At 42.2% G+C, this 24,399-nt stretch overlaps 1 protein-coding gene across 1 annotated transcript; it reads left to right on the top strand.

The window, feature by feature from the left end:
• Positions 1-876: 876 nt before the first annotated feature.
• Positions 877-19,137, top strand: GEMIN8 (gem nuclear organelle associated protein 8). The gene is made up of 2 exons (XM_009896982.2): positions 877-1,298; positions 18,220-19,137. Exons 1-2 carry the CDS (start codon positions 938-940, stop codon positions 18,468-18,470), a joined length of 612 nt encoding a protein of 203 aa, XP_009895284.2. The 5' UTR covers positions 877-937; the 3' UTR covers positions 18,471-19,137.
• The last annotated feature ends 5,262 nt before the right edge of the window (positions 19,138-24,399 follow it).

Here is a 24,399-nt window from a genome sequence, read left to right as displayed (position 1 = left end):
AGGAATTGTGGAATATATCCACATAGCATATCCCCTAAAAAAAGCCTGACTTTACTGAAATAGCACAAACAGTTGAAAATACTTTGGACATTCTGACTTCTCTATTGGTAATCCTTCACTGGTCGTTGTGTGATGCAGAAACCATCTCATGTGAGAGCAATGAAGTGTAGTGCACTTGCACTGTGTTAATAATTGTTCTCTTTCAGATCTATATTGTTTGTCATATACTCTGCCCCTCTACCCTGGTGAGGCCACACCTTGAGTATGGTGTCCCATTCTGGGCTCTCCACCTCCAGAGAGAGAGGGAACTGCTAAAGAAAGTCCAATGGAGGGCTGCAAATATGATTAGGGGGCTGAAGCATCTCTCTTATGGGAAAAAGGCTAAGAGACCTGGGGGTGGTTAGCCTGGAGGAGTCTGAGAGGGAATCTTATTAATGCATATAAATATCTAAAGGGTGAAGGTCAAGAAGATGGGGCTGGGCTCTTTGCAGTGGTGCCCATTAATAGGACAAGGGACAGTGAGTTCAAACTAGAACACAGGAGGTTTCAATTAAACACAAGGAAAAACTTTGAGGATGATGTAGCACTGGAAGAAGCTGCCCAGAGAGGTTGTGCAGTGTCTTTCCGTGGAGACTTTCAAAACCTGTCTGAATGGTCCTGTGTAAGCAACCTATCTGCACCCTCTTTAGCAGAGGGGTTGGACTCTATACTCTCCAAAGATCCCTTCCAACCCCTACCATTCTGTGATGATAGGAAAAGGATAAGTAGTGATTAAAAAGCAGACTTTGCATTTGTATTTACAGTGCCTGTCCTCTCAATTGCTCTCTCTCAATTTGTTTTCTCTCTCTTTTGTTTGTTTGGTGTGCCACAGGAGGACACTGAGCCGTGGTATTCTAAGCAAGTGTTTGCAAGATACTGGAAGCACTATGGCTTAGCCATGCGCTGGATGCACAGACACCAGAAAGCCTACAGGAGAGCCATGGAGTCCTTGTATCAGCTGCCATGGCCTCCTTGTGCGACCTCGCCAAAGAACCGCTACTCAGATTGGGATGGCGACGATCCCCCGCGTACCCGAGACTATTCTGCCAGCTGCAGGCCAAGTGGCACAGCTCCATACTGTGGGAGAGCTCAGCGGTATACAGATGCTCACCGAGGGAGGGAGGATGCTGAGAGGGACTCTGAAACGGAGGGGGACTCTGAGTCTGAAGGGGAGATAGAATATGACCTGAGTAACATGGAGATCACGGAGGAGCTTCGGCAGTTTTTTGCCCAGACGGAGAGGCACCGGGAAGAGCTGCGTAAGTCCCTGCTTAGTCTCTGTGTTCTGGTGCTTGGTGGCCCTGGAGTTATGGCTGGCTTCAACATTTACAGGTTTTGTAAGAATTCCCAGAAAGAAGTACTGGAAGTGAGCAAGCCAAACAGAGTAGAGTAAGCAAAACTGATGAGTGCACTTCAGTACCATTTGTTAGGAGTAAGCATCAGAAAGTGTGTGGAGGTTTTTCAGTAAGAGAGAGAGAAAATTATGCCAGCAATAAGGAGAACAGCACATTTGTCCTGAAGGTAATACTAATCTTCACTGCTGAAAGACTACAGAATTTTAATGGTTAAATTTAATTAGCATCCTGTGTGTCTGAGAGAAGAACCCAGAGGAAGTGCTTTACTACATCACTGAATCCTAGAGTAAGCCTAGGTTTATTTTATAATGAGGAGCAGGCATTTCGTTTGTTACCCTTTGGCTAACCCAACAGGAACAGCCCATGACCTTTTTCTTCTCCCCCTGCATCCCTATGGTGCTCTTCAGTCTGTGCTATACCACAGGTTTCTCTGATTTGCATCTTGAGCTGGACCCAAATCTTCAAGTGAATATAAGCCAAAGACTTAAGACTTTTTTTTTAGGTCTTGATGCTCAGAAGTCATCTTTGTTTCTATGAAATCCTTAAAAAGATGTGAAAGCTTGTGCTGTACTTTATAAACACTTCACTGCAAGTGCTTCAGGCAAGCCTGTTTTAAGAAAGCAGCAATATGAAAATGACTTTATTCACATGACTGCAGTTGGAAGTACCCACAATGAATGTTTGCTAGAGCTTTCTCTGCTCGAGGGAGGGAGGGAGATACTCTGAAAATGCATTAAAAGGCCAATGATTAGGAGTGAGAGATAAAAATTCAGTTATTTGATCAGGGGGTATCCAGAGAGCTGAAACACTTCTGCTTAAATTCATACTTCCTATCAGTATGGAGCACAGCTGATCTAGTTAGCAGAGAAAAGTGAGTTAGGGATCTCAGTGGTGGTGCTTGCCATGCATCCCTTTCTCATCATGCTTTTGCAGAATTAGTTTTGTCTTCTCTGCTGAAATGTTCCTTTAATGAGGTGCAGGATGCTTGAAGATCCTTGGCTACTTCTGGAAATACTGTGGGCTTTCATTTGATTGATTTCATGTTTGTGGTTAGTGGTGTCTGAAGGTGTGCAAGTGATTAAAGTGGTGTCCTGAAAATAGGGAAATCTGGCCTCAGAGATACTCTCTGTTGCAGATATTCTCATATGACCTTGGTATAGCTGTTTAATCTCTTCCTGACCCCTCACTGGGTGCTCTTGCTAAAAATATGATTTGATTCTTTCTGGTGAGCAGGTGGACTGCAAAGAGGTTTGTGACTCAGAATAAGGATTTTACTTTTGTCCCTTCCACCACAGCAGTACTTGAAGCTTTGGGGAATAATTAGATGTCTGCTGTGTGCCATGTACTAGCCTAGTTATGGGTAAGTGTAACTTTATTCACTGCAGCAGCAGCTCTTCATGTAAATTTAAGTGGAATCCGATTTTTAGCTGTCACATGCCTCACTTTCTTCACTAGTTTCTCTGATAAAGTGAGGATAGTAGTAATAACAGTCTGCCATTCCTCAGAGCACACAAAAGTAAACAAGCACTTGATTTAATTGACATTTTATAGTGCCAGAGAACTCTGGGGTGAACAGTGCTATCTAAATGCTAATTTTGTAATTAAAAATACAGTATGGTTTTGTTCAGGAATAATTTTTCTTGCATGGTGGAGGAAAAGGAAAATAGAATAAATTTTTAATTCTGTTGAAGTTTCTCAAAAGAAGAAACCTAAGCAGCAGGAGGGGAGGAAAATCATTGTTCCCTGATGGTGTCAAATAAGCTGGTGTGGAGGCTGTGTGCTGAAGGCAGTGCCACTCTGCTTTAGGAGGTATTAATTTTCCTGGATGCTGTTTCTGAACAAAATTAAATTTAGGGGTTCATTAAGCTGCAATCCATAGTGAAGGTATCATGTTATATCTTTCATACAGTGATGAAGAACAATTGTTGTTCTGTATTGAAGCTCAAGAAGACAGAGATCATTTGTCCACAAAAGAAACCCACAGTTACTTAAGTATTTCCTCGCTGATGTTTTTTCCTTTTCATCCCAAACTGTATGTCCTGGGCTGCTCCCTCCATCATAGGGGCAAATTTGTAGACAAACTTGGGCACTATGAAGCCAGATAATGCCTGAAATTGAGGCATTCATGTCTGGAAGAGACCTCTGTAATGTTGAGGTAAGAGGTTTTGATTTTCTCTAAATTGGAAGAGAATGGTTGGGTATGCCAAAGTGAAATACCAGTAGTGACCTTGATGATGAAGTACAAGCTAGGGAACATTAAGGGGAAGGTTGTGTCTCATTTTTTCTTTCTCTGGCATGTAAAGGTGATCCAGGTGGAGTTCACAGCCTTTGACCTCTGCATCTTCTTATGCACTTGGAAGGAGATACTTGATTTGCTCTTCCTTTAGAATTGATGCTGTCAAAGTTTGACATATGTTTACTGGCAATTTGCTGTGTGAGACAGATGTGGGGAAAGAAGAGCAATGGAACAAATAGAAAGGGGACTTTGGCACCCAAGGAAGGGGATACTAGTACAGAGGCTGGAGATGTGAAGGATGACTTGCATTAGTCTGGCACTTCTCAAGCTCTGCAGAACTGGGAGATACCATACAACAGTAATGCAGCTATTTGGGACATGCATAGCGAGAGTCTCGACTTACCAAGTGTGAAGTAGCTGGGTCCCATGCATGATCACATCAGCATGTTGAAAGCTAATCAAATGGCTGATGTCTTCACTTCAGTGCCTGATCTAGAATTTACTGATGGTAAATGGGATCACAGGCATCAGAGGGTAAGATTGTGCAAACTTTGTAACTGTGGAAGACTTAAAGAGGCCTGAGGTCTGGGTGGGAAAGGCATTCGTGTTTGGGTGGTGGTGCGCAAGCATTAGCACTGATTGCAGAGGCAGAAGTTTCAAAGCAAAGAAAACCATCACGTCAGACTAGCCAAAGAAGAAAACTTCAGGTGTGTTTCATTTTTTGGTAACTGCCACAAACCTGAAGAACAAGCAGATTTCCTGACTTTTGTAGCAGTTTGTTGTTGTGTTTTGTTTTCTTTTCACAGTGGGCATTTGCAGTGATTGGCTGACTTGCACAGTGAAACCTTTGAAACTGGCAAACTCTCGGCTCTGCTGCATTATTTAACACTTCAGCAGTGATACAGTTGGTCACAAGCAACCTCTTTTAAAACAATCTTTTTGTGTGTGTGTGAATTCATGTAAAAGTCTTGCTAGTTTTTACGTGCATGTCATGTGTTGCAGTCAACTTAGGTGTTCCTGCAATGCCCCAAAGTAATTGTGAGCAGGGTTTTACTGAGGCTACATGAAGTCAGACACATTAATGCACTACAAACTTCTCTTGTATAATACACACACCATGCATTTGGCTAAAACTCCTTACAGGCAGTTTTAACTTCTTTCTTCTTCAGTTGTTTCTTCATATGCAGTCACCATTATCTGATGATGCTGGGGTTTAGGAAGTTTTCTTGTCAGGTTAACCTGTTTCTCTGGTTCTTCACATAACCATTGTGCATGTACAGTGCTTCTTGCTCTGGTTCTTCACATAACCATTGTGCATGTGCAGTGCTTCTTGGTGATGCTTTTAGTTGCATTTAAAAATCTTCCCTCTGGCTTTTGAAAAGCATGGAGTTATTTTTCAGGGTTACCATACCTGTCAGGCCTAAGTAGTGCCCTGAGTTCTCCAAGCATCCTAGATGAAGAGGCCAGAATACAGTAAGTTGCCTTTTTATGTTTTCAAGAATTAAAAGGATAGAAACCAAGAAAGGAAGAGGCACAAGCCTAACACTTTTGTAAATTGCCTAATTGCACATATTTCTTACATTTTTAAATTTAGCCTTTGAAACATGCACTTTACCCTCATGAAGTTTTTCACTGGGCCCTTTTTACATGTAAGAGAAGATGAGTGCTGTAATTGAGTGCAGCACTGCGAGTACATCAAGAACTATTGCCTGCTGCAGTCAACAGGTGATGAGACAGGTTCCTTTCTTGGAAAGCAAAGCAAAGTAGTACCATCATGTCAGTTCATTACTGAAGGATAATAGTCTGACAGTTGTTAATGCTATGACTAGCTTTCCTTCTGTTAAAGCCTCTGTTTGTGTTGCCCACACATAGCCTCCAGCTTCTCCCAAAATAGCGTTGTCTCAACTTCAAATTTTCATGCCAGATGGAAAACCTTTAGAAGAAAATGAAAGGAAATGGTGAATGAAGATGTTTGTTTCAAATCTGCAATTTGTAGGGGTTTTTTCCCCCTTGGGTTTCTTTTGCTCTGAAAGATGACAGTCACCACTGCCTCTTCTGTGAAGAGGGAGTAATGGAATTTTCCATGTTTTGAAATGGGTTTGAATAGTACCAGATCCGTGAAGCTTTGGGGTTTTTTTAAGGCCTATATACTACTTTGGAAAATGGATGCAGGTTTTTTTTGCCACCATGCTTTTCTTCTTTCCTTCACTTCTGGTAAATGCTTTTCTCTTTTTTTCCATCTCTCTTTTTCTCCGTCAGACTGTGATTCAAATTCTTGGTCACCAGCATCTTTTTAGTTTCTTCTTCCCTACTCTATAAACTGTCAAAGCAGCTGGATGGTGAATGTCTGCTCAACTTCCTTGACTTTGTTAGCCTTGTTGTCACATGAACTTTTACCACTATCTTTAGAAGCTGAATTGCTGAAGCTTCTGGGAAATGCTTGTGAAATAAGAGTTCTCTCAGCAGTATGTGTGGGTACTTGTGGAGATGCTTTTGAAGCATGTTCTTTTGTGAATGGATGGAGAAATGTGAAAGACTCTTCTTTTGTACCACTTCTCTGCTCTTGATGATTGAACCTTTTATTGTGTAGCAGCAAAATCTTCACAAGTGCACACACTGTGTCCAATGTAGAGGCTGTGTTATTTGATACTGGAAGCCAACAGCTAAGATAGTGCCTACTTGCTAGAGAAACAAAGGAAAGCACACAATTTTCACTGCTTTAGCATTGAAAAGCAGTCTGTACTTGCAAAAGTGGTGAGCAACAGTTGGTCACAGTTTTACATCCATTTCATAAGAGACAAAGTTATCTTTGTACTGAGAGCATCAGTTGTAGAATATGTACAGTTTTGCTCTCTGATCTTATGTCTTTCCTATCGATCCCACACATTTTGCAACCAGTGGACATTGTGCTGTACAGGTGTACTTCATGTCAGAAGCTCATCCTCTGCTGCATGATCCAGAGAGGTGGCTGAGGGTTAACACATAAAACTGGAAATCATATGTGAAGTTTTTCTTATTTGTTATGTGCCTCAGGCTAAGACTTTGACAGTATTGGCAGCCCCTGAAAGTATGGAAGTGCAAGGCCAGGCTTCTTATTTTTGTCACTAAGGGATGTCCCAGGTTTGAGCTCAGAGATGACATTTGAGGATGCTGTGCATCATGCTGTCATGTGTACAGCCTGTACAGTTGGGTGGAGGTGGTGCCTGGAATGCCACTTTCCTTTCTACCAGTGGCTGTCTTGGGGCTCAGTTCTTCCTAAGCATGCTGTGGAGTACTAGTACTTGTGTTACAACAGGTTTACAGCTAGAAGCATGCAAAAAGAAGCTCCCATGGTTCTGTGTGATTGTAGTATAGACACTGCTTTAAGAGGAATGCCACGATGTCAGCTCCTCTATTTCATCTTCTATTTGATGGCAATGAAGAATGCTGTCTTCATATGAAAATGTGTTCAGAAACGTGTTTGAAATTGTCACCCTTCATTTGTCTGTCTAATGTGTTCTAGTTACTAGAGTGGAGATAGTGTATACCTCAGGTGGCTTATGAGAAGTTCCGTTTGTTCATATTTATAAGAGATTTTGATTTACCCCAGCAGTAAGTAAGCAAAAGCCTCAAACTGTAGAAGAATGAGCAATATACTCTGAAATGTTCTCATTCCAGACCTTTTGCTCAACAGTTAAGTTAGATGCTGTGCCTGTGACCAAAATGCATCCTGACGTGTTCCTCGCTGAACAGATGTGGGATCGCAGCTACCCTTTCTCCCAGAGAGCTATTATCCCTAAGCTATTCATGAGTCAGAAGTCTGGTAATCTTGGATTGTTGCAGCTCTTGGTAAATCACTGTTCTGGTAAAATTCCTTGTGACTAGACTTGTCATGGGACTATGAGAATAAGACATGCAGGGCAGAGGCAGATCATTGCTCCTCTCAGCTGCCCTGTCCCTCATCATCCACGTGCTAGATATGCTTTTGGTGGCTGTTTGTTGATAGTTGCTGGTCTCAGAAGCATCCAGTGGAAACAGGTCAGTAGCTTGCTGTCGTGGATTAGCTATTGGATGTTTCTTTCTGCAAAGAAGATGCATGCAGTAATTTAATTTTAGGTCAGACAAGTAGTGTCAACACCTGGTTTGTGTCCTTACAGTTTCCAAGGCTTGACTGCACTGTGGGACTCTTCAAAAGCCCACCTGGGCTCTGCAAAACTTAGACAAAGTAACACCAGGGAGACCCCAGGGCTAAGAAGCTACATGTGGAACTAAGGAATCCTTCCCTAGTCTTGTAAGAGCAAAAATAGCTTTCAGAATGCTATTGTAGAAGATTGTTTCATCTGGGAACAGTTTGGTGTAGGAAGACACAGACTCTACTTAAGCTTCTTACACTCCACAGTGCTGGTAATTTTTTGAAGGCAAGTCTGCCTGCTTGCTTATGGTGTTAGCATCTGCAGCTGCCTTGAGTGGCTCCTCTAGTTTTCTCTTCATTCTTTGTCTCTGCAGGAAAGCCTGTCAGAGCAGCTGCAGCTGCTGTGGAAAAGAGCAGGTGAGACCATGTGACAGACACATGTGACATAAAAGCCGCTCTGTGCTGCTCACTCAGCTGGGGCAGTCTGTCTTCACAGTTTATGCACTTTTCCATTTCCCCTAAAACTCCTCAATGACCAGTTCTGTCTAGGTGCCAAATGCAGCATTTCTGCATCTCTCAATGATTTTGCTTAGTTCTCTGCTGATAAAGCTGAATTCATATGCCATCAGCATGGTGCTCCCAGTCTCGTAAGCGGGCAGTGACAGTGTGAGCTATGAATTAAGCATTTTCTAACAGTCTTGTTTTGTATCTGCCTGGGGAAACTGTTGCTGTAGCAAGAATGGTCAAGATTTCAGAGTGTACAGTACTAGGGTAATTGTCAGAAGATAGAGGTAGAAATAGATGTAGTGACATTGTGTGCTTTCTGTGCTCCTTAGTTTCAAAATCTGCAACAGAATTTGGTGGGAAAATACATCAAGTATTACAGATCTTAGGTCCCTCTGTTGTAAAGCAAACCTCTTGTGCCAATTTGCTTGGAGACACATAGCTTACCCCTGCAAATTTGACTGGGGTACTGTTACAGCCAATATTTCAGAGGCACTGTTTGCTTTTCAACATCTCTCACTCTGCCTCAGTTATGTTAGAAGCATCCAGATGGAATTCATGTCCATCAACACTTGGGAAATGTGGGTGCTGTGGAGGCAGAAACTGAGTGTTCTGTCTGCCTGGGTTTCTTTGAAACTCATGTCTTTGTATGCTCAAAATCAAGTGAGAGGGATGGACAGAGGCTGTTGGGCTACCCGTCTCAGGCTCGGATTTGGGTGGCCTCTCTATTGTGACCTTGGCCATGGCATTTGGGACTAGATCCACAAAAGCTTTCAACATAGGTGGAATTTAGAAACAAAGTAGTAATCTTACTCTTCCAACCATGTCTTGGGGAAGAAGGGGGATGCATCTTAAACCCCAAGGTGCAAGAGAACATTGTCACACTTCTCTTTTCTAGTGGCTGGGTAGAGCACCTTTGCCACTTCGTGACACGATTTGCTGTGAAGCCCATTCCACGGAATCTAAAGCATGTCTGCACTAGGAATTTGTGCCCATGTTCTTTTCATTTAGACCTGTAACAGAGGGGTGATAACACTGACCTCTATCCAGAAAACAGAGAAGATTGAGATGACAACATACCAAGAAGCAGGTGTACTGTAGCCCTATGAACTACTTAGTCCAGACTGGTCCAGCTGTTCGTCAGTGTTACCATTGTTACTGGCCTTGTTTATCCAGGTATCAGAGCTTCCCCCCTGATATTTTCAAGAGCATATAACTGAGTTGTCAGAATTCTGCAGTGCACTGAAAGCACAGAGGCAATGTAAAATTAAGAATGATTCTTAAATGGATATTTGCATTGAAGTTAGGTTTGTGCTAAAGTAAATAACATGGGCTTTATACTGTTGATTGTTCACATTTAGCTAGATAAGTATCTCCTGGGTTTAATTTAATTGGTAGTTGCTGAAGAGCTGGTGATTGCTATAAAAATCATCTCTCTGATCACAGAAACTGGGGACATTGTGGCAAGGAATGTCTCCAAAGTGCATGCTGGGCCTTAATTTCAATATGGTTACTCAAATCCTAATGGCCAATGCTGTTCTCTCACTCTGGACAATCCTTGTCAAACACCTTTATTTCCAGAAGGTCTGCCAGGCCTGATATGGTTGCTGAGCAGGAGGATTGCAAGACTCACTTGCAAATTCATCAGTTGTCATTGCTTTGGGATTTTTTGGCCAGTGATATAGTGGGGAAAAAATTGTGGTAGAGTCCTGGTTATGGAGACTGCATCATGTGTGACTTGGTGGTGGAGGAGGTGTTGAGGTGGTACATGATAGATCATCTGGTTGGCTTTGGAGGAGTGGAGGAAGAAGTATCTGTCTTCTTCTGATCTCTGCATTTCTCAGTAGGTAAAGCTGGTGATGTGTAGCTACTTGCTTTCCCTGCTTTTGCACTCTACTCTTGGCATTAGTTACCACTGCTGTGAACAGCATGACAGGCTAGATGGGATTGGAGTCTGATGGCTCTCCTCATGTAAAGTCTTCTCTTCATCAGGTTACTTGAGCACTTCCTTCATGTGTGAATTGTCCTACTGGAGTGACAGAGGAGAGCCCTGAAGCTCCCACTTGCTGAGAAGTGCAGAGCTTTCTGAGGGGCAGGATGCTGCCTTTTTGAAAGAAGACAGTGCTCACACTGCTGCTCCAACAGCCAAAGCTGGAATTATTCCTGGTGTCAAACGTTTCCCTTTTGTGAAAGGTACAACAGGAAGATTCTGGGGTGTATTTTCTCTGTTTGTTTTGCTGAGGTTTTATGTGTTTTAAGTATGTTTCATTTAGCTTACTAGAATGCTGAAGTGAGCAATAGGAATCTCAGAAGATCAGAAGTAAATGAAGTTTCACAGGCTGAATCCTTTAGTTTGACTGTTTCTCCTTCACAATGATTGATCAAGCAACACACTGTATTTTACTAACAGCATAGGGGGAAAAAAGCACATTTACTTGCTGAAATTATCTGACTCAGAGATGGTTACTTAATTCTGCACATGTACTAAATCATGGAGCTGCTGGTTAACTAAAAAGTCAGTTCATAGCCTGCATATGCTTCCTTTCAGAAAAGCAGCAGCATGGTTACAGGTTGCTCTCAAGAATACCTCTCTTTCAAGTGTTTCTTTATTAAAATAGTGGATTTCTCTGCAGAAATTACCCTGTTGCTTTCTCATGTCACACAATAAACCAAACTTGAATTCAGCAGCAAACTGAAAAAAGAAATTGCAGGCTACTTCCTATTTTTTTTCCCACCAAAAGCAACAAACTTTCTTCCAAGTGCATGTGTTTAAATTCTCTTCAGGACACATGAAGCAGCACTGTAAAACTCCTCTTTCTGCAGTGTGCTCGTTTGCTTTGAAAAAGGGCACTTGTAAATGTGAACCTTTCCTGGTTCAGTCTCCCCTGACAGTGCCATAAATGTATGTGTGTATATGGATAGGGTTATATATAGGTTCCAGTAATCCTTCTGTTTACTCTAGCACTGGTGTCTTTGTCTGGCGTCAGCATTGTTGCCGTCAGCGACAGATTGGAGTTGTTTGGGGGGATGGGAATGCAGAGTCAGCTGCTCTGCATTTAAGCTTATTGCTGTAGACTTGATCCTTTCTAGAGGCAGCTGCCAGTGCCTGAGCTTGTACTAATTTCTAAGCAGTGGTCAGTCAGTGCCTTCCTGGCTGGTTACTTCTGTCAGATGGCACAAGCATATGGTCTGGACCCCTTGGTGTCCCTGGTGTGATACAGGCCCCTGCTTATGCTGAGCTCACTTGTGTGTTTCTACCTTAGATGCACATACACCTGACTATGAATTGCATTTAGAGCATTCAGATTTCTAGAGCAGGCTCTTACTTGAGCTTCCACTGAGCTAGCACTGGTTGCTTCATGTTTATAGGGTTTGATTGCTTCAATTATTTTTCTGGTTGGGATCAAAATCTCCCTTCTTATAGGTTTCATTGTAGAAGGTAGTAGAAGAAAACAGAAGCAAGGTGATTTGTTATTTAGCTGGGCAGTGACCAGTGTAGCCTACTGCTAGTGTAAACATGGACATGAAGGCTGGCATTGTTTCCATCAGGGATCTTGGTAGTTTGTTTTGGAGACCACAGGACAGCACTTCTTGGTGTTTAATCTTATTTCTAAAACAGAAGTCAGCTCCTTTATTCTCCAGTTAACTGTGTCACTTCCTGCCAATTAGTTAACCCACAGATTTCAAAATAATGAGAGATTTAATTCTTGAGAACTCTCAGTCAGGCAAGAAAGTATTAGCTCAATTGTACAGATTCATTACAGGGAGCCACTTGAGTGGCACATACCATCCAGCAGCAAATGTGGAGCACCTTGGTTCTAATTTTACTTCTCTATTCATTTTTTCTTTCATGGTTTGGGTTGGAAGGGACCAAAGGTCATCAAGGGACTTTTTAGGGTGTCAGGTAATGATAGGGGGAATGGAACAAAAATAGAACCTCTTTGCCAAGAGGTTTGCAGTTAAGCAATGAATGCATCCCAATGCCAACTCCAGGCTAGGCAATTTTCCTTCCTAGCCATTCACTCCTGCTTCAGTGCTGCCACTTTAAGTTTTGGGGTTTTGTTTGCTGGCTTGTTTTGTTGTTAATGTTGGGGGGTTTATTGTAGGATTCATTGTGTGGCCTCTGAGACAACAGCTGTGGCATACCTAAGAGGCCGGGGAGCTGGAACAGGTAGGGAGGAGGAGTGGAGCAGAAATTGTATAAGCTGGCCTTATAGCTGAGGAAAGAGAAATGTCTGTGCAGCCATGGTTTCAGACTGCCACAAGCTTGCCAAGGAACTGCATCTGCTCTTACTTCAAAGCCTGTAACAGAGCATTTTCCCTTTTTTTTAAGAATATTGTGTTGCTTGTAGATGTATGCGGTGAAATACTCCATGTCTCTTAACTCTTTCTCTCCTCAACTTGCAGAGGGATAATTTGTCAGTGCAGATACTTGGGATTTTATACCTTCCCCATTTTTGGTAGTTGTTTCTCATGGAGGTTGTGACTGAGAGCTTGTAACTGCAGGAAATTACTCCCCCAAAACATCACTTGTATTCCAAATTTAATGTTTTCAAGCCAGCTACAGCATTTAACTTTTCTGTATAGGTTAAACTGCTGGGGTAGTGAATTATGGCCTTAGCTGTCTCCACTTCTTTGAGGAATAGACTTCTTCTGTTAAAAACTGGAAAGGGGAAGTTAGATGATGTCATCTGTAACCTTTTTTGTTACATTTTTTGCCAGCACAAGTTCTAAAATTTAGAAGTTTAAATATTAATCTGATTTTCCCAAGCCAGCTTACAGCTACAATGGGACTGTTCCTTCTGCTATAAAATCATCGCTCTCTTCTTTCAGTATCTTTCCACAATTTCTTCTAAGTTGCTTGATGTTCCAAAGTAACCTTCCAGCAAGTGAGGCTGTGCTGTTTTCAGCAGCCCAGAATATTTTATCTTTGCAGGGGTGGGGATAAGTCACAATTGTTTGTATTTCACAGGCTCCCACTGATGGAAACTCTTGTCCTGCAAGGTTTTGCACTTGATAAAGAGTAATGCTTGAGATACCACCCTCTGGTAATTCCGAATTCTGTAGAAATGAAACTCTTTGAATCTCCTGTTTACAAATCCTCAGCTCTACAGCCTTATTTTGTTGTAATTCCTCTAGGCAAGGATTTTGTTTTTCCCCATGGGATGCCTGGTTCATGCAAGTATGGGCATAAGAAAATGGTCTGATGCTATCACTTCAGAAAAATTCATATGCAAGTTGATGGTGAAGTTACTTTGCTTTTCTAGGGAGATGAAGAAGCTGGTATTTTACTTTGAGAAGCCTGTGTGGGCAGAGCATTTAACACTGTAGATAGGCTTGTGGGAAGTGGCATTCAAAGAGAGAACTGGGAGTTTTTAATCAGTAACTATGGGTAGTGTTTTTAACTGTTAGTGTGGGCTGCTCAAGATCAGCTCAGGTAGCATTTAAGACAAGCTGAGAAAGCTCAGAAAGTGCACATGCAGCAGTAACAGAAAATCATTCTTCATTTGGAATAAGCAGACAAATATGTGAACAGATGTGTAGGTCAGTTTGAGATCATGGAAAACTAGAAACAGATTAAGGCTAGAGAGAGTGCAGCATTTCTGTGAAGAGCAATGTGCCAACTAAGCAAGAAACTGATAGGCAGGTAAAGGCCAGTTGACATTTATGAGCAGCAAGCCCTTGGTTTCTTGCCATAACTACCATCATGTGGGGCAGAGTGTGTGTACCTAGAGAACTGTGGAGGAGGCTGCCTGTGTAGGAAACATCAGCAGATTCTGTATGATCACTGGCTGCAGTGAGCTGGGCGTTGGAGGTAGAAATACTAAGAGCTAAAAATGGTAGAAGCCACACAATGCTGGCTATGAATCTTTCATTTAAAATCCAACATAGATAATTGCCTTTCCTACTTTAATCTCCTTTTAATGTATAAAAGGCCCTCCATGGAGACTTCTTTCCAAGTAAGGGAATTTATTTGGCTTTTGGTTTTGAGGTTGCTTTTGTTTTCTTATGTGCTTTTGTTTGTTAATTCCTGCCTAAGTTTCTCGAAGGATATTACAAAGAAAAAAGAGGAAAGTGGATCAAACTTAGAGAAAGTACACTACATTTTCCTTTCTTTAAATCTGAAAGAAACAAGACATTGGAGTTTCTAAGGGCCTATGGGGACAATACTCTAGGTCTTGAAGGCTTAGGTTGTAGTTTTGCTGCAAGTATGTAAGAGAGCATTTGTGTGCATGTGAAGCCCCAAATGCAACGAATAGCTGGCATACTAGCTACTATTTATCTTGTTCCTGCTAGGCCCTGAGGATGGAGGTAATTGTCTATCTTAGTCACTTTGCAGCTAGTATAACCCTAGATTAAAAACCATCCACAAAAGGTGAGAAAAGTGTGGTGAGGAGGGGGAACAACCACCAAACTTTATTTCAAAAGATCTGGAATCACTGATAGCTCAGGAAGCACTATGAGTCATGTAGAGATCTCTATTCCCTAAAGGTGAAGGAAAAAAAGGCTGTTTACTGCGTTCAGAAAAAGTGATCACAAGTGGGTTTAGCCAGGTGAGAATGACTTCCTAGTAGAACTGAACTTGGCAGGAATAAGTTCATTCTGAAAAGAGCTACAGGAAAGGAAGAGCATCTCTGGGAACAAATGGAACTGACCAGTTAGGAAGATGTCAGCATTCCTTTTTATGTCTGCAGGAACCAACCACTGCTGCAGCTGCCTGCCTGCCCTGTGAGCATTTGAAAATCCTGTTCCATGGCTGGGGGAAGCTTGGCAGTACTTGAATGCTGTAAAAGAAAGCACATTTATTTTAGGCTGCGTGAAGTGGAAACAGAAACTGCTTTGAATTGTGTAAAAAAATTATTTGTTTCACATTTATAACTTGGCAGCACAATGACTTACAAATTGGGAGTGTGAAATCCTGGTTTGAGAGTGAGCTGGGGGCTTCATTGCTGCAAGCTGAGAGTAGTGTTTGGATAAACCTTGTTACTTAAGTCCTGGATGAATATCTGGTGCTTCAGAGAAATTGTTTGCCTCTATAGGTGTCATGTTATGGACAGCTCATAATTTTGTTTGCTTTTTGATGTTGTCAGATGCTTGCTGTCATCTTTTCAATGAAGAAGTAGTTGCACATTTAGCTCAAGTTGCATTGCTCTGTACCGGTTTTAAAGTTAATGTTGAGGTGATGCAAAGAACCCAGACTGCTGGAAGCCCCTGCCTCACCAAAGACAGTTTATCATGCATCTCAACAGGACAAAACTGTTGTCACCTATTTCTTATCTCTGTGTTTGGCTGGATATACTGCTTTTGGAAAAGCAGTGGTTTTCATACCCAACTTAGTTCCATGGCTTCTCTTTCCTTGGTTGTCCATGACAGCAAATAGTGTTGGCACTGACAGTGGAGTTTGCCATGGTAGTATCTCCCCACAAATAACTGATTTGAAACTGCAACATATTCTACACAGCTGCAGTGGTATTACCAGCAGCAGCTGCCACTTTATGCTCCAATTCAGCCCTTTTGGTACAAAGGGAATCCCTGTGAGTTGCTGTAGTAGATTTCTGTACTTTGTAGGTCTGCTTTCCATGTCTGAGACTCTGTACATAGAGTCATGCTGGGAAGTTTTTAACCAGTACCTATGAAACAGTAAATCAGGTTAGAAAGTTAAAGGCAGTACATCTTATTAGTGCAAAGTAAAATATATGCTCTAGATGTTTGCCACACAATTTTGAGAATAGTATTTAAGGCAGTATTATTATTCTTATTATTTTGACTGTTAATACTATGCTGAGTAAGTTTATGAACTACTCTGTACTACAAAATGCAGATTGATGCACACTAAACTGTAATCCACTCATCCATCGTAAAGCTTCTGCTAGAGATCCATTTCATTTCCAAACAGAAGAATTCATTATCTGTCTCCAGAGAAATGAGTTTTTCTGAAGGGTTGTTATGTGCATTGAGCTATCACAGAGCATTCAATGGCCAGCAAGTCGGGAAGCAGCTGTCTCTGGTGTGCAGCTTTGGAACTAATGAATAAACAATTTCCATGGCTAATACAGAAGTTGAGGGAATTATCTTTGTGTCCCAAGAGGGTCAGCAGCTATGGGTTCTGTTCATTGCCCTGGCAGAGGTTTGCTGTGGGAGATTGCTTTTCCAGCACAGACTTTTGGTTTCTGGTGTAATTTGCATCACGTTGATGCTGAAAAGCTTGTTGCCTAGTTGTGGGCAGTCTGGTGTCCCAGGAAGCTTGCTTCAGTGGCATGCAAGTGACCTGTGTAGTCACAGCCTGGGTACTCTAGCTTGTCCTTCTAGTGCTGGGCCCTCTGTAGGTAATGCTGGTTCTTTTAATTCAAACCTTCTGGTTAAAGTGGCCTGACACCAAATAAATCTGACTCTTCCAAAACCACATATGGACTCTTAATGTATGCTTCCTCATGAGTTCTGGCAGTGCAGCACAGCTTCAGGGGTGTGCTCCTACAGCAAAATTGCAGAAAGTGAAAGCACTCACTGGAATAAATTGCTAGTGACCCCTCAAGCCCTCCTACCTTTCACTACCATCACAAAGCTGTGGTTGGTGTTTGAAATGACAGGACAAAGGCTTTCTGTATCCCTCTCAGACAAAGAGATGCCAATATTGAAGTTTCTGATGATACAGTTTAAAATACCTATTTTCTGTGAATGAGGTATATGGGATAATTCATTTAGGAAGGCCAACAGGCAGTCAACTGGCTGCTCTGTACAGCACTTTCCAGTGCAACAATAAACAGCAGATGTTTGACACAGATATGTCAGGGTATGTAACTTTGGGTTGGGGTTTGCAGATGTCACATGTTTTGTGGAAGTCAAATCTCTTAGGGGAAGGCAGGAAGAGGTCTAATGGCACCAAATGCTGAGAAGCATGTCCTGTATGTGGCTAATGCATCCTGAGCTGTGGATATTCTGTCCCTTTTGATGTTTAAAACAAATAAAAAGGGAAAGGAAAAGGGAAAAAAAATGCTGTCCTTAGTAGAGAACTGTTCCTGTGGTGCAGTTTTGAAAACCATCATTTGTTACAGGTAGGTGAAGGAGTTCAGCTGCCAGGTGATTTTTTTCTTGTAGAAATCTTCCTGTGACAGAGGAGTCAATGGAGTTTTAACTGCACAAAGCATTATTTGTTCCACCAGAGCAGCACCCAAGAAGTGGAGGTAAATTTGCACATGCAAGATCAAGTTTTTGCTTCCTTAATGTACTTACCAAAGAGGACTTCTGATGACAGATTGGTCCAAATGATTCACCTCTCTGAACTGTTTAGAATCCATTTTAAAAAGTTCATGCAGGGATTTGTGTTGGGTGTTGTTTTGATTTGTCCCCACAGCCATAGCAGTAAGGCTGCCAGTTTGGAAGCTGCAAGTCTCGAGAAATGGATGAGGTTGGCTAGTTTATCTAAGCATGCTGCTTACAGGGGCAGGCATGTGACAGACTGATTTGTTCATTTTCACAGAGTAGTGACTGATTACATTTTCTCTTGGCTGTGGTTCAGCTAAGTTGCAGTATCCTGTGCATTGTTTCCTTATCTCAGCTGCTAGGTTATTACTTTGGAAGCAAGTCTCCTGTTGGGAAGGGTGGTGGTGTTCCTTTCTGCTTTTTCTTCCCAGGGCATGTGTTTACTGGGGAGAAATGAAGCTGTGCCAGTTTTCACATGTTATTACTGATACAGACGTTTCCTACAGTTTCAGGATTCAATTTCAGGGTCTCCATCCTGTGTGCCCACTTCTCCTAGTCTTACTTGATCAGGATTGTCCAGTAGGGGTGTGTCAATTGTGCATGAAGAGGACAGGTGGAGCAGGACAAGTGACCTGAGCTTGGTTTTGTAAGGTGCAGAAGCTGGTTGCACCCTGCAGCGTGTGAATCACAGCCCTCCAGACCCAGCACAAATTTAAATGTCTGATGTTTTGGAAGTTAAAATAATTTGCATCTCTTGTGATTTATTTGTCTAGGGAGACAGCAGCAGCAAGAAGCCGAGCTGCAGTACGTGGAGGCTGATCAAGACCTTCACAAAAGGAGAGAGCGTTCTGTGCAGCCACCGTCAGAGAGGCCTGGGGAGAGGCGACTGGCAGAGATGAAGAAACTCTATGGTGCTGAAGCTGCAAAAATCCAGGCAATGGAAGCTGCCATGCAGCTTATCTTTGACAGAAACTGTGACAAAAAGCAGCCCAAATACTGGCCCATTATTCCCCTTAAGCTGTGAGTACCTGAGCTGTGCTCTGACCTTGCACAGAACTGTAAGGATGGTGCCTAAGTCATGTTGTGCTGCTGAAAGGATACACTGCAGATTTGGGGTTTGATTGCACTTTGGGGCAGAGACCTGTAAGGGTAACATGTTCCTGTGTTCCTTTTACACTGTCTGTCAGCAGTGGTCACAGTCCATTCTACCTACATACAGTTGTAAAGTAGTAATGGGAGGGACAGTAGTATCAAACTTGTCTGAAGTCTGAGTTTCACACATTTGATGCTCACCTGTCTTGACCCTGCTTGCAGGAAATGTGACATGTCTATGCTTAGTGACCTGGGAAAACCTAAAGCAGTGCAGAAAAGACTGTAGGAATTGTCTGCTCTTCTCATTTAGGAAACTAAGTGATCCCATTTTTCAGTCTTATTTCATGCAGTAGCATTTGGATCCTGTTTAACACAGCATGATGTGAAGTGTTGTGTCTGCTAATCTTAGATATTTTTTTTTTCATTGAGAACCAGGAGCCCACTGGCCAAGATACAGCATCTCAAATTACTGTAGCCCAGCCATTTGGATTCTTTTCCAAAGATTATAATAAAGCAGGAAACTTTTCTTCCAGACTGATACTTGTCTGGCAGGAATTTGACTTTAAAACAACATTATATAGAAAAATGTTTTAATAAAGGGGCGGTGGGGGGAGAATCCTGATGTGGCCCTGTCTGTTAGAGATCTCTTTAGCAGAAGAGAAGCTTAAGAGGACAAAGTACTCTTGGGGCTAGTGCCTACAGTGATAGTTGCCACTCCAGTAGAAAGCATCTAATTGCTTTAAAGACAGCTTGGAAGACTAAAGGTCCATCTGTATGTTGTATGTGGAGGTGTGGAAGCCACTGAGCCCTGGGAGTTACGTTTGTTTGAGGTGCAGCTTTCCAATTCCCACCTACATAGTACATGCACAACACTTAACATAGGCAAGGTAGATGAGCCTCTGTGTGTAGTCACCCATCTGCACAGGCTGTTTGCCTCCACTTCACTCAATTTTTGGTCAGTTCCTCACGCTCCAGCCACAAGCTGCTGCTTGTGTGCCACACTCAACTGGTCATCAGTTTGTGTAAGAGAGGTAGAATTGGCCCCTCAGTACTGGTGACTTAGAAAATGATGCCCTGAACACTCACAAGGACTTTCTGTGAAGCATTGCTGCTAAAGGGCTGTAGTTTGTGTTAAGCAGCATTTCCATGCCAGGTCAAAGGAACCTTACAGTGTTTTAATTGTGACAAACAGTTGTGTCCCTTTCTGCCAATAGAGGAGGCTCACAACTAAAGTCCTACCTTCAGTTCATGTCCAGTGTGTCTGGTGTATCTCTATAGCACGTGTGGTTGTAATGCACACCAGCAGTTATGTCCTCTGCCACAGCCAGCTGCACCAAAGCAAGTCTGCAGTGCAGTTTGGAATATCTTTGATTTTGTTAGCAGTAACTATGTTTTCTTTCAAAGCAGCATTTTCATTGCAGTTCCACCTTCTTCGTTTTAGATACAACAAGGTGGAGGTAGATTCAACACTGAAATGCAAAGCCCCTGTTGGTTGTTGTGATTGATCTGAAAAACTTGTGTAAAACAGGAGAGGGGAAAGGCATATGAACAGTCCTCTATTTGTCTTCACTCTTGGTTTTTGTCCAAAATTCAGTGTTTTGTTTGAGTTTCCTTTTGTTGACCAAATAAATTCTCTTCATAAGACCTTTAATTTGTTATCTTTTTTTTTAAGCATTCTTCATCACATCAGATCCTAAGATGCTAAAGCTTTGTTATAGTTGCTGTGTTGTTTACAGAAGATTGAACATAAAGCAAGGACAGCTTCAATGTATTGAGAAGCACAGAGAGTGCTGACAGGAGCTTCACAGGAGTGCTAGTCAATGCCACATACACATGGTATGGTACCAATTGAAAGGATGGGCTGCTGCATCTGCTGGGGTAAAAAATGCTTAGATTTCTGTACTCCCATTTGAAATGTTTCCAGTGTGGTGATGGTGTTCCCCCTGTGCAATTCAGTACAGAAAAAAGGACGGAGGGGTGGATAGGACTGGTCTGTTCTTAATTGTCAACTGAATTTCCAGTTCTTGCTGTAGGTCTTTCTGCAGCCAACTGGTTCTGCTAGCAGAAGCAGAAATTCTGGTCTCGGAAAGTATTTGCAGAGACCTCATACAAGACAAGCATAAAATTCCTTTCCTACTTCAGATAAAACACATGAGAAATTTCCTTGCCTTTGGTTCTTTCAGCTGTTTCTGAGAAGGTTTAATGTGCTTCATGAGGTTGGAACTGGATGAAGTGTTCCCTGGGAACTCTCAGCTAGGAGGAATAAAGTACTGCAAACTGTTGCTAAATGATGTCTGTACTGCCCCTGGATTTCAGGGGATGGTCTGATGCCTGTAGTTGGCTGGATGTCCTATTTTGCTGATGAGTCTGTGGAACTCAAGAGATTTTGTGTTGCAGTTCTTTTAGTCCATCTCTCATGTCGTGTTACTTAGCACATCACGTAAATGTGGGCATGGAAGCAATGCAACTGCAACTCAAAAATGCCCCTTCAGTCAGAATGCCTGCAGCATTCACCTTTCTTGTACAGACATATTCTGCTGCCATCCTCAGTCATGGAACCATGTACACAGTGTAACACCCTCCTCCTCACCAAAACATGACTGTGATGCTACAAACTTTATTCTTCCTTGCCCAGGGCATCACGCCTTCACTTTCAGGTATGCCAATTGCTTGTACAGCCCTGCCCTGAGGGCCCCTTCACTTGCTGGTGGTGCTGTTTCTACTGAAACTGGGAAAAGCTCATGAGAAAGAGTTACACCCTGAGGTCACAAGGACAAACTGTTGTACAACACATGTCTTAATTTCAGAAAGTGGTTTCTTCATTTGCCTCATCTTCAGAGAAGTTTGTCATTGACTGAGGACACTTGGAAGACTGGAGAAAAATTATAACAGGTCTTTTCTACTGAAACCACTCTTAAAAGAGATGCAAAAGTCCTTTCAGGACTGGCACAGTCTACAAATGAAGCAATGACCTCTGTGTTTTCTACTGCAAGAAGAACTGCTTGCTCCTGTGCATTAGTGACATTGTCAGAAACACTCATCTTTTTAGAGTTCCTCCCCCATAAAGCAGTTGACAGTTTAGTATGCCTCTATGTACAGGCAAACAGAGAAGAGTTTAAACAGTTTTGATGGGCATAACTTTTAACCAGCCTTCCTGGTAAGTATTCATCCTTTTCTGATGGTGCTCTGCTATAATGCCTAAGCTGCAAACATCTCATGCTTAGAAGAAGCTTTAATAAGAGGCAACCTAAATTTCTGTACCAGCCTTTGTGAAGGATGAACTTCTATAATCCATGTGGATTTCTTCACTTCTGTCTTTCCCTCTTTGCAAAAGCTTCTCATATGTTACATGAAATCTATTTAAAATAGAGGCATCTTCATCTCTTGTGGCATTAATTGGAAGTCCAGTTCTTTGAACAGAAACTGAGAAGGGATACTTTGATTCAGCTGCTTACATTTGGATTTGTAAGGATGATTTTTGGCACGCCGGTCTGAATATTTTGGCTGAAAGCATTACAGAGGACTCAGAACTATTGCCCAAAATGTGAAATACAGTCTGTCAAAAGGAAACATCCAGACCCCTGGTTTCCTTCTGGTTTCTTGAAAGTGTAAGTTACTGGAGAATATACTATTTGATAAAGAATATGTTCATGCTGCAGCCAAATTCTGTCTTCACATTTCAGTGCTAATTCGTCAACCTATCCTGTCTGACCTGCTCTGTTGTCCTCTGTGATCCTGCCTGGATAGTCCAAAGGAAAGAAATACAGGATTTCTCCCAGGTAAAAGTAGCAGCCTGTGAGGGAGTGTCAGCTGCTCCTAAAGGACAGTTGTAGCTAGACTATGAAGTTCAAGGCCTCACATCCTTTCACAGATATTCTTACATAGCTGGAATTGCCAGGAGGCACACAGAGACACAACCAGTGAAGCTCTGGGTGGGTAGGTGACAGACCATGACATTACTGATCAGGTATTCTCTTGGAGATCTGGCTGTTGTAGTGGAAGAATTGCTTGGACTCAGTCCATTCTGTGAAGCAGGTGAGCACACATGCATCAGCTTCAAATACTAATGTTGGCAGGGCAGGAGCAGTGCAGAAGTCTTGCTTGACCAAAAGCAGAGAAAGACTTGCTCCTTTTGAGCTTTGAGTGTGTAATCAAGATTCTTTGGCTATGGCTTCTATTAATTACACATTCACTGAATGTTTTCATTCCCCTTTAATCATGAATCATTTTCTTCTAAGCAAGCAAGCAAACCAGAGTAAGTGAGCATATCTGTTGGTTTTGAAACCAGAATAGTTTTCAGCCTAATAATGCCAATACCACTGCCTGTTTTCCAAAACTACCCCAAGATCTGTTGCCTACAAAGCCTTTTGAAAAGTCAAACCCCACAAAAGTGCTCTTCCCATGACTGTTGTTAATAGCAATCACAAAGAAATACCTTTGTGATGAGGAAGGGATGAGAAAAGTGGAAAGGGCTAGTAGGGATTTTTTCCTAAATAGAGTTCAAAATGTTCCTCCTGAATTTTGAGGCTTTGTTTTAAACAAAAGCAACAGATCACTGAAGTCTGGGTTTGATGAAGGTGTGAGGCAAAAGTCTTAAAAATTAATTTACACCGCTGACTTGGAATGTTCCTAAGCTGCACCTTAGTGGAAGCTGGGGAGGGGTAATAAAACACTGCCTTCTAGACTCCTGCTATTGGGTGATGGCCTAGGAAGTGAACTAAACTTCTGATCTGTTTGGAGTGATGTTTGGAATCTTTCCACGTTTCAATCTCAAGCTTCAGTATAAGCACATCAGTCCTCAGGTTCAGCCTTCAGCTATCTCATCCATCCTTTTTCTTAGGTATGGAAATCACACCCATGGCTCAACTCCATGAAAGTTTACTGTCACCAAGGTCTGCCAGCAGCTCTTAATTGTGTGATCACTTGCTGTAAGTCAAAAGGAGTCAAGGTGAGAGAGCCCAGCTGCAAAGCTGTTTGTTGTAACCTGGTTTATTTGTCATGAAAAGAATTAAGGGAAGAACCTGTGCAATCAGATGAGCCACTCATGGTGGCTGGTTTTTATATTGTACAGCAGCCCTGTGGTCTTTTTTGCTGCTTGTTGAAGTCAGACCATGCAAACCATAATGCCCCTTCAAGGCTTGCTCTTGCTCTGAAAGCTATGATGTTGGATGTTGTATGAGTGACATGACTGGGTGCCACTGCAACAGGCTGTGATAATGTATAAGCCAGATGATGAATTCATTTCAGGGGCACTCCAGGAAGAGTAGGTGCATTGTAATACAGAAAGTCCTTACTCCAGAACTGCTCTCCTCTACTAGCAGAGAAAATAGAGAAAATGATTGACAAAATAAGTGTTCAGTGCTTCCTCTTTTGCTTATTCTGTTGAGCAGATCCCTCTTAAGGTGTTCTGCAGCTCCAGTGTGAGACCATAAACATATCTCCAGAGTGCAAAAGTGCTTCTAAAGAGAAATTTTAAAGGGATTAGTTATTTGCTCTGGTCTAGTTGAGAATGCCACTGCTGACTGCAGAGGGGGTTGAACTAGATGACCTTCAGAGGTCCCTTCCAACCTAGACCATTCTATGATTTATGATTCTTTGCAAGTGTGTTTTACTGCACAGACCTGCTCTAGAAAGAAGACTTATACCTTCCTTGTCAACAGCAGTTAAATCTTGTTTGAAATCAGAAGAAAACAGCTGCCTAACTGTAGTCTCTTCCCTTCAATAGCTCTTCTAGCCTAGCAGTGTTACTTGCATTATTCAAGTCTAGCAAAATGAAATTGGTTTCTATGGCATGGCTACAGCTGTAGCTTTGTGTGTGTGTGTGTTAAATATATTGGTGATAATAATGAACTGCACTAGTG

This window comes from Dryobates pubescens, chromosome 8, assembly GCF_014839835.1.
Source record: "Dryobates pubescens isolate bDryPub1 chromosome 8, bDryPub1.pri, whole genome shotgun sequence".
NCBI classification, from domain to species: Eukaryota; Metazoa; Chordata; class Aves; order Piciformes; family Picidae; genus Dryobates; species Dryobates pubescens.
This window is presented reverse-complemented; position numbering and strand designations above follow the sequence as displayed.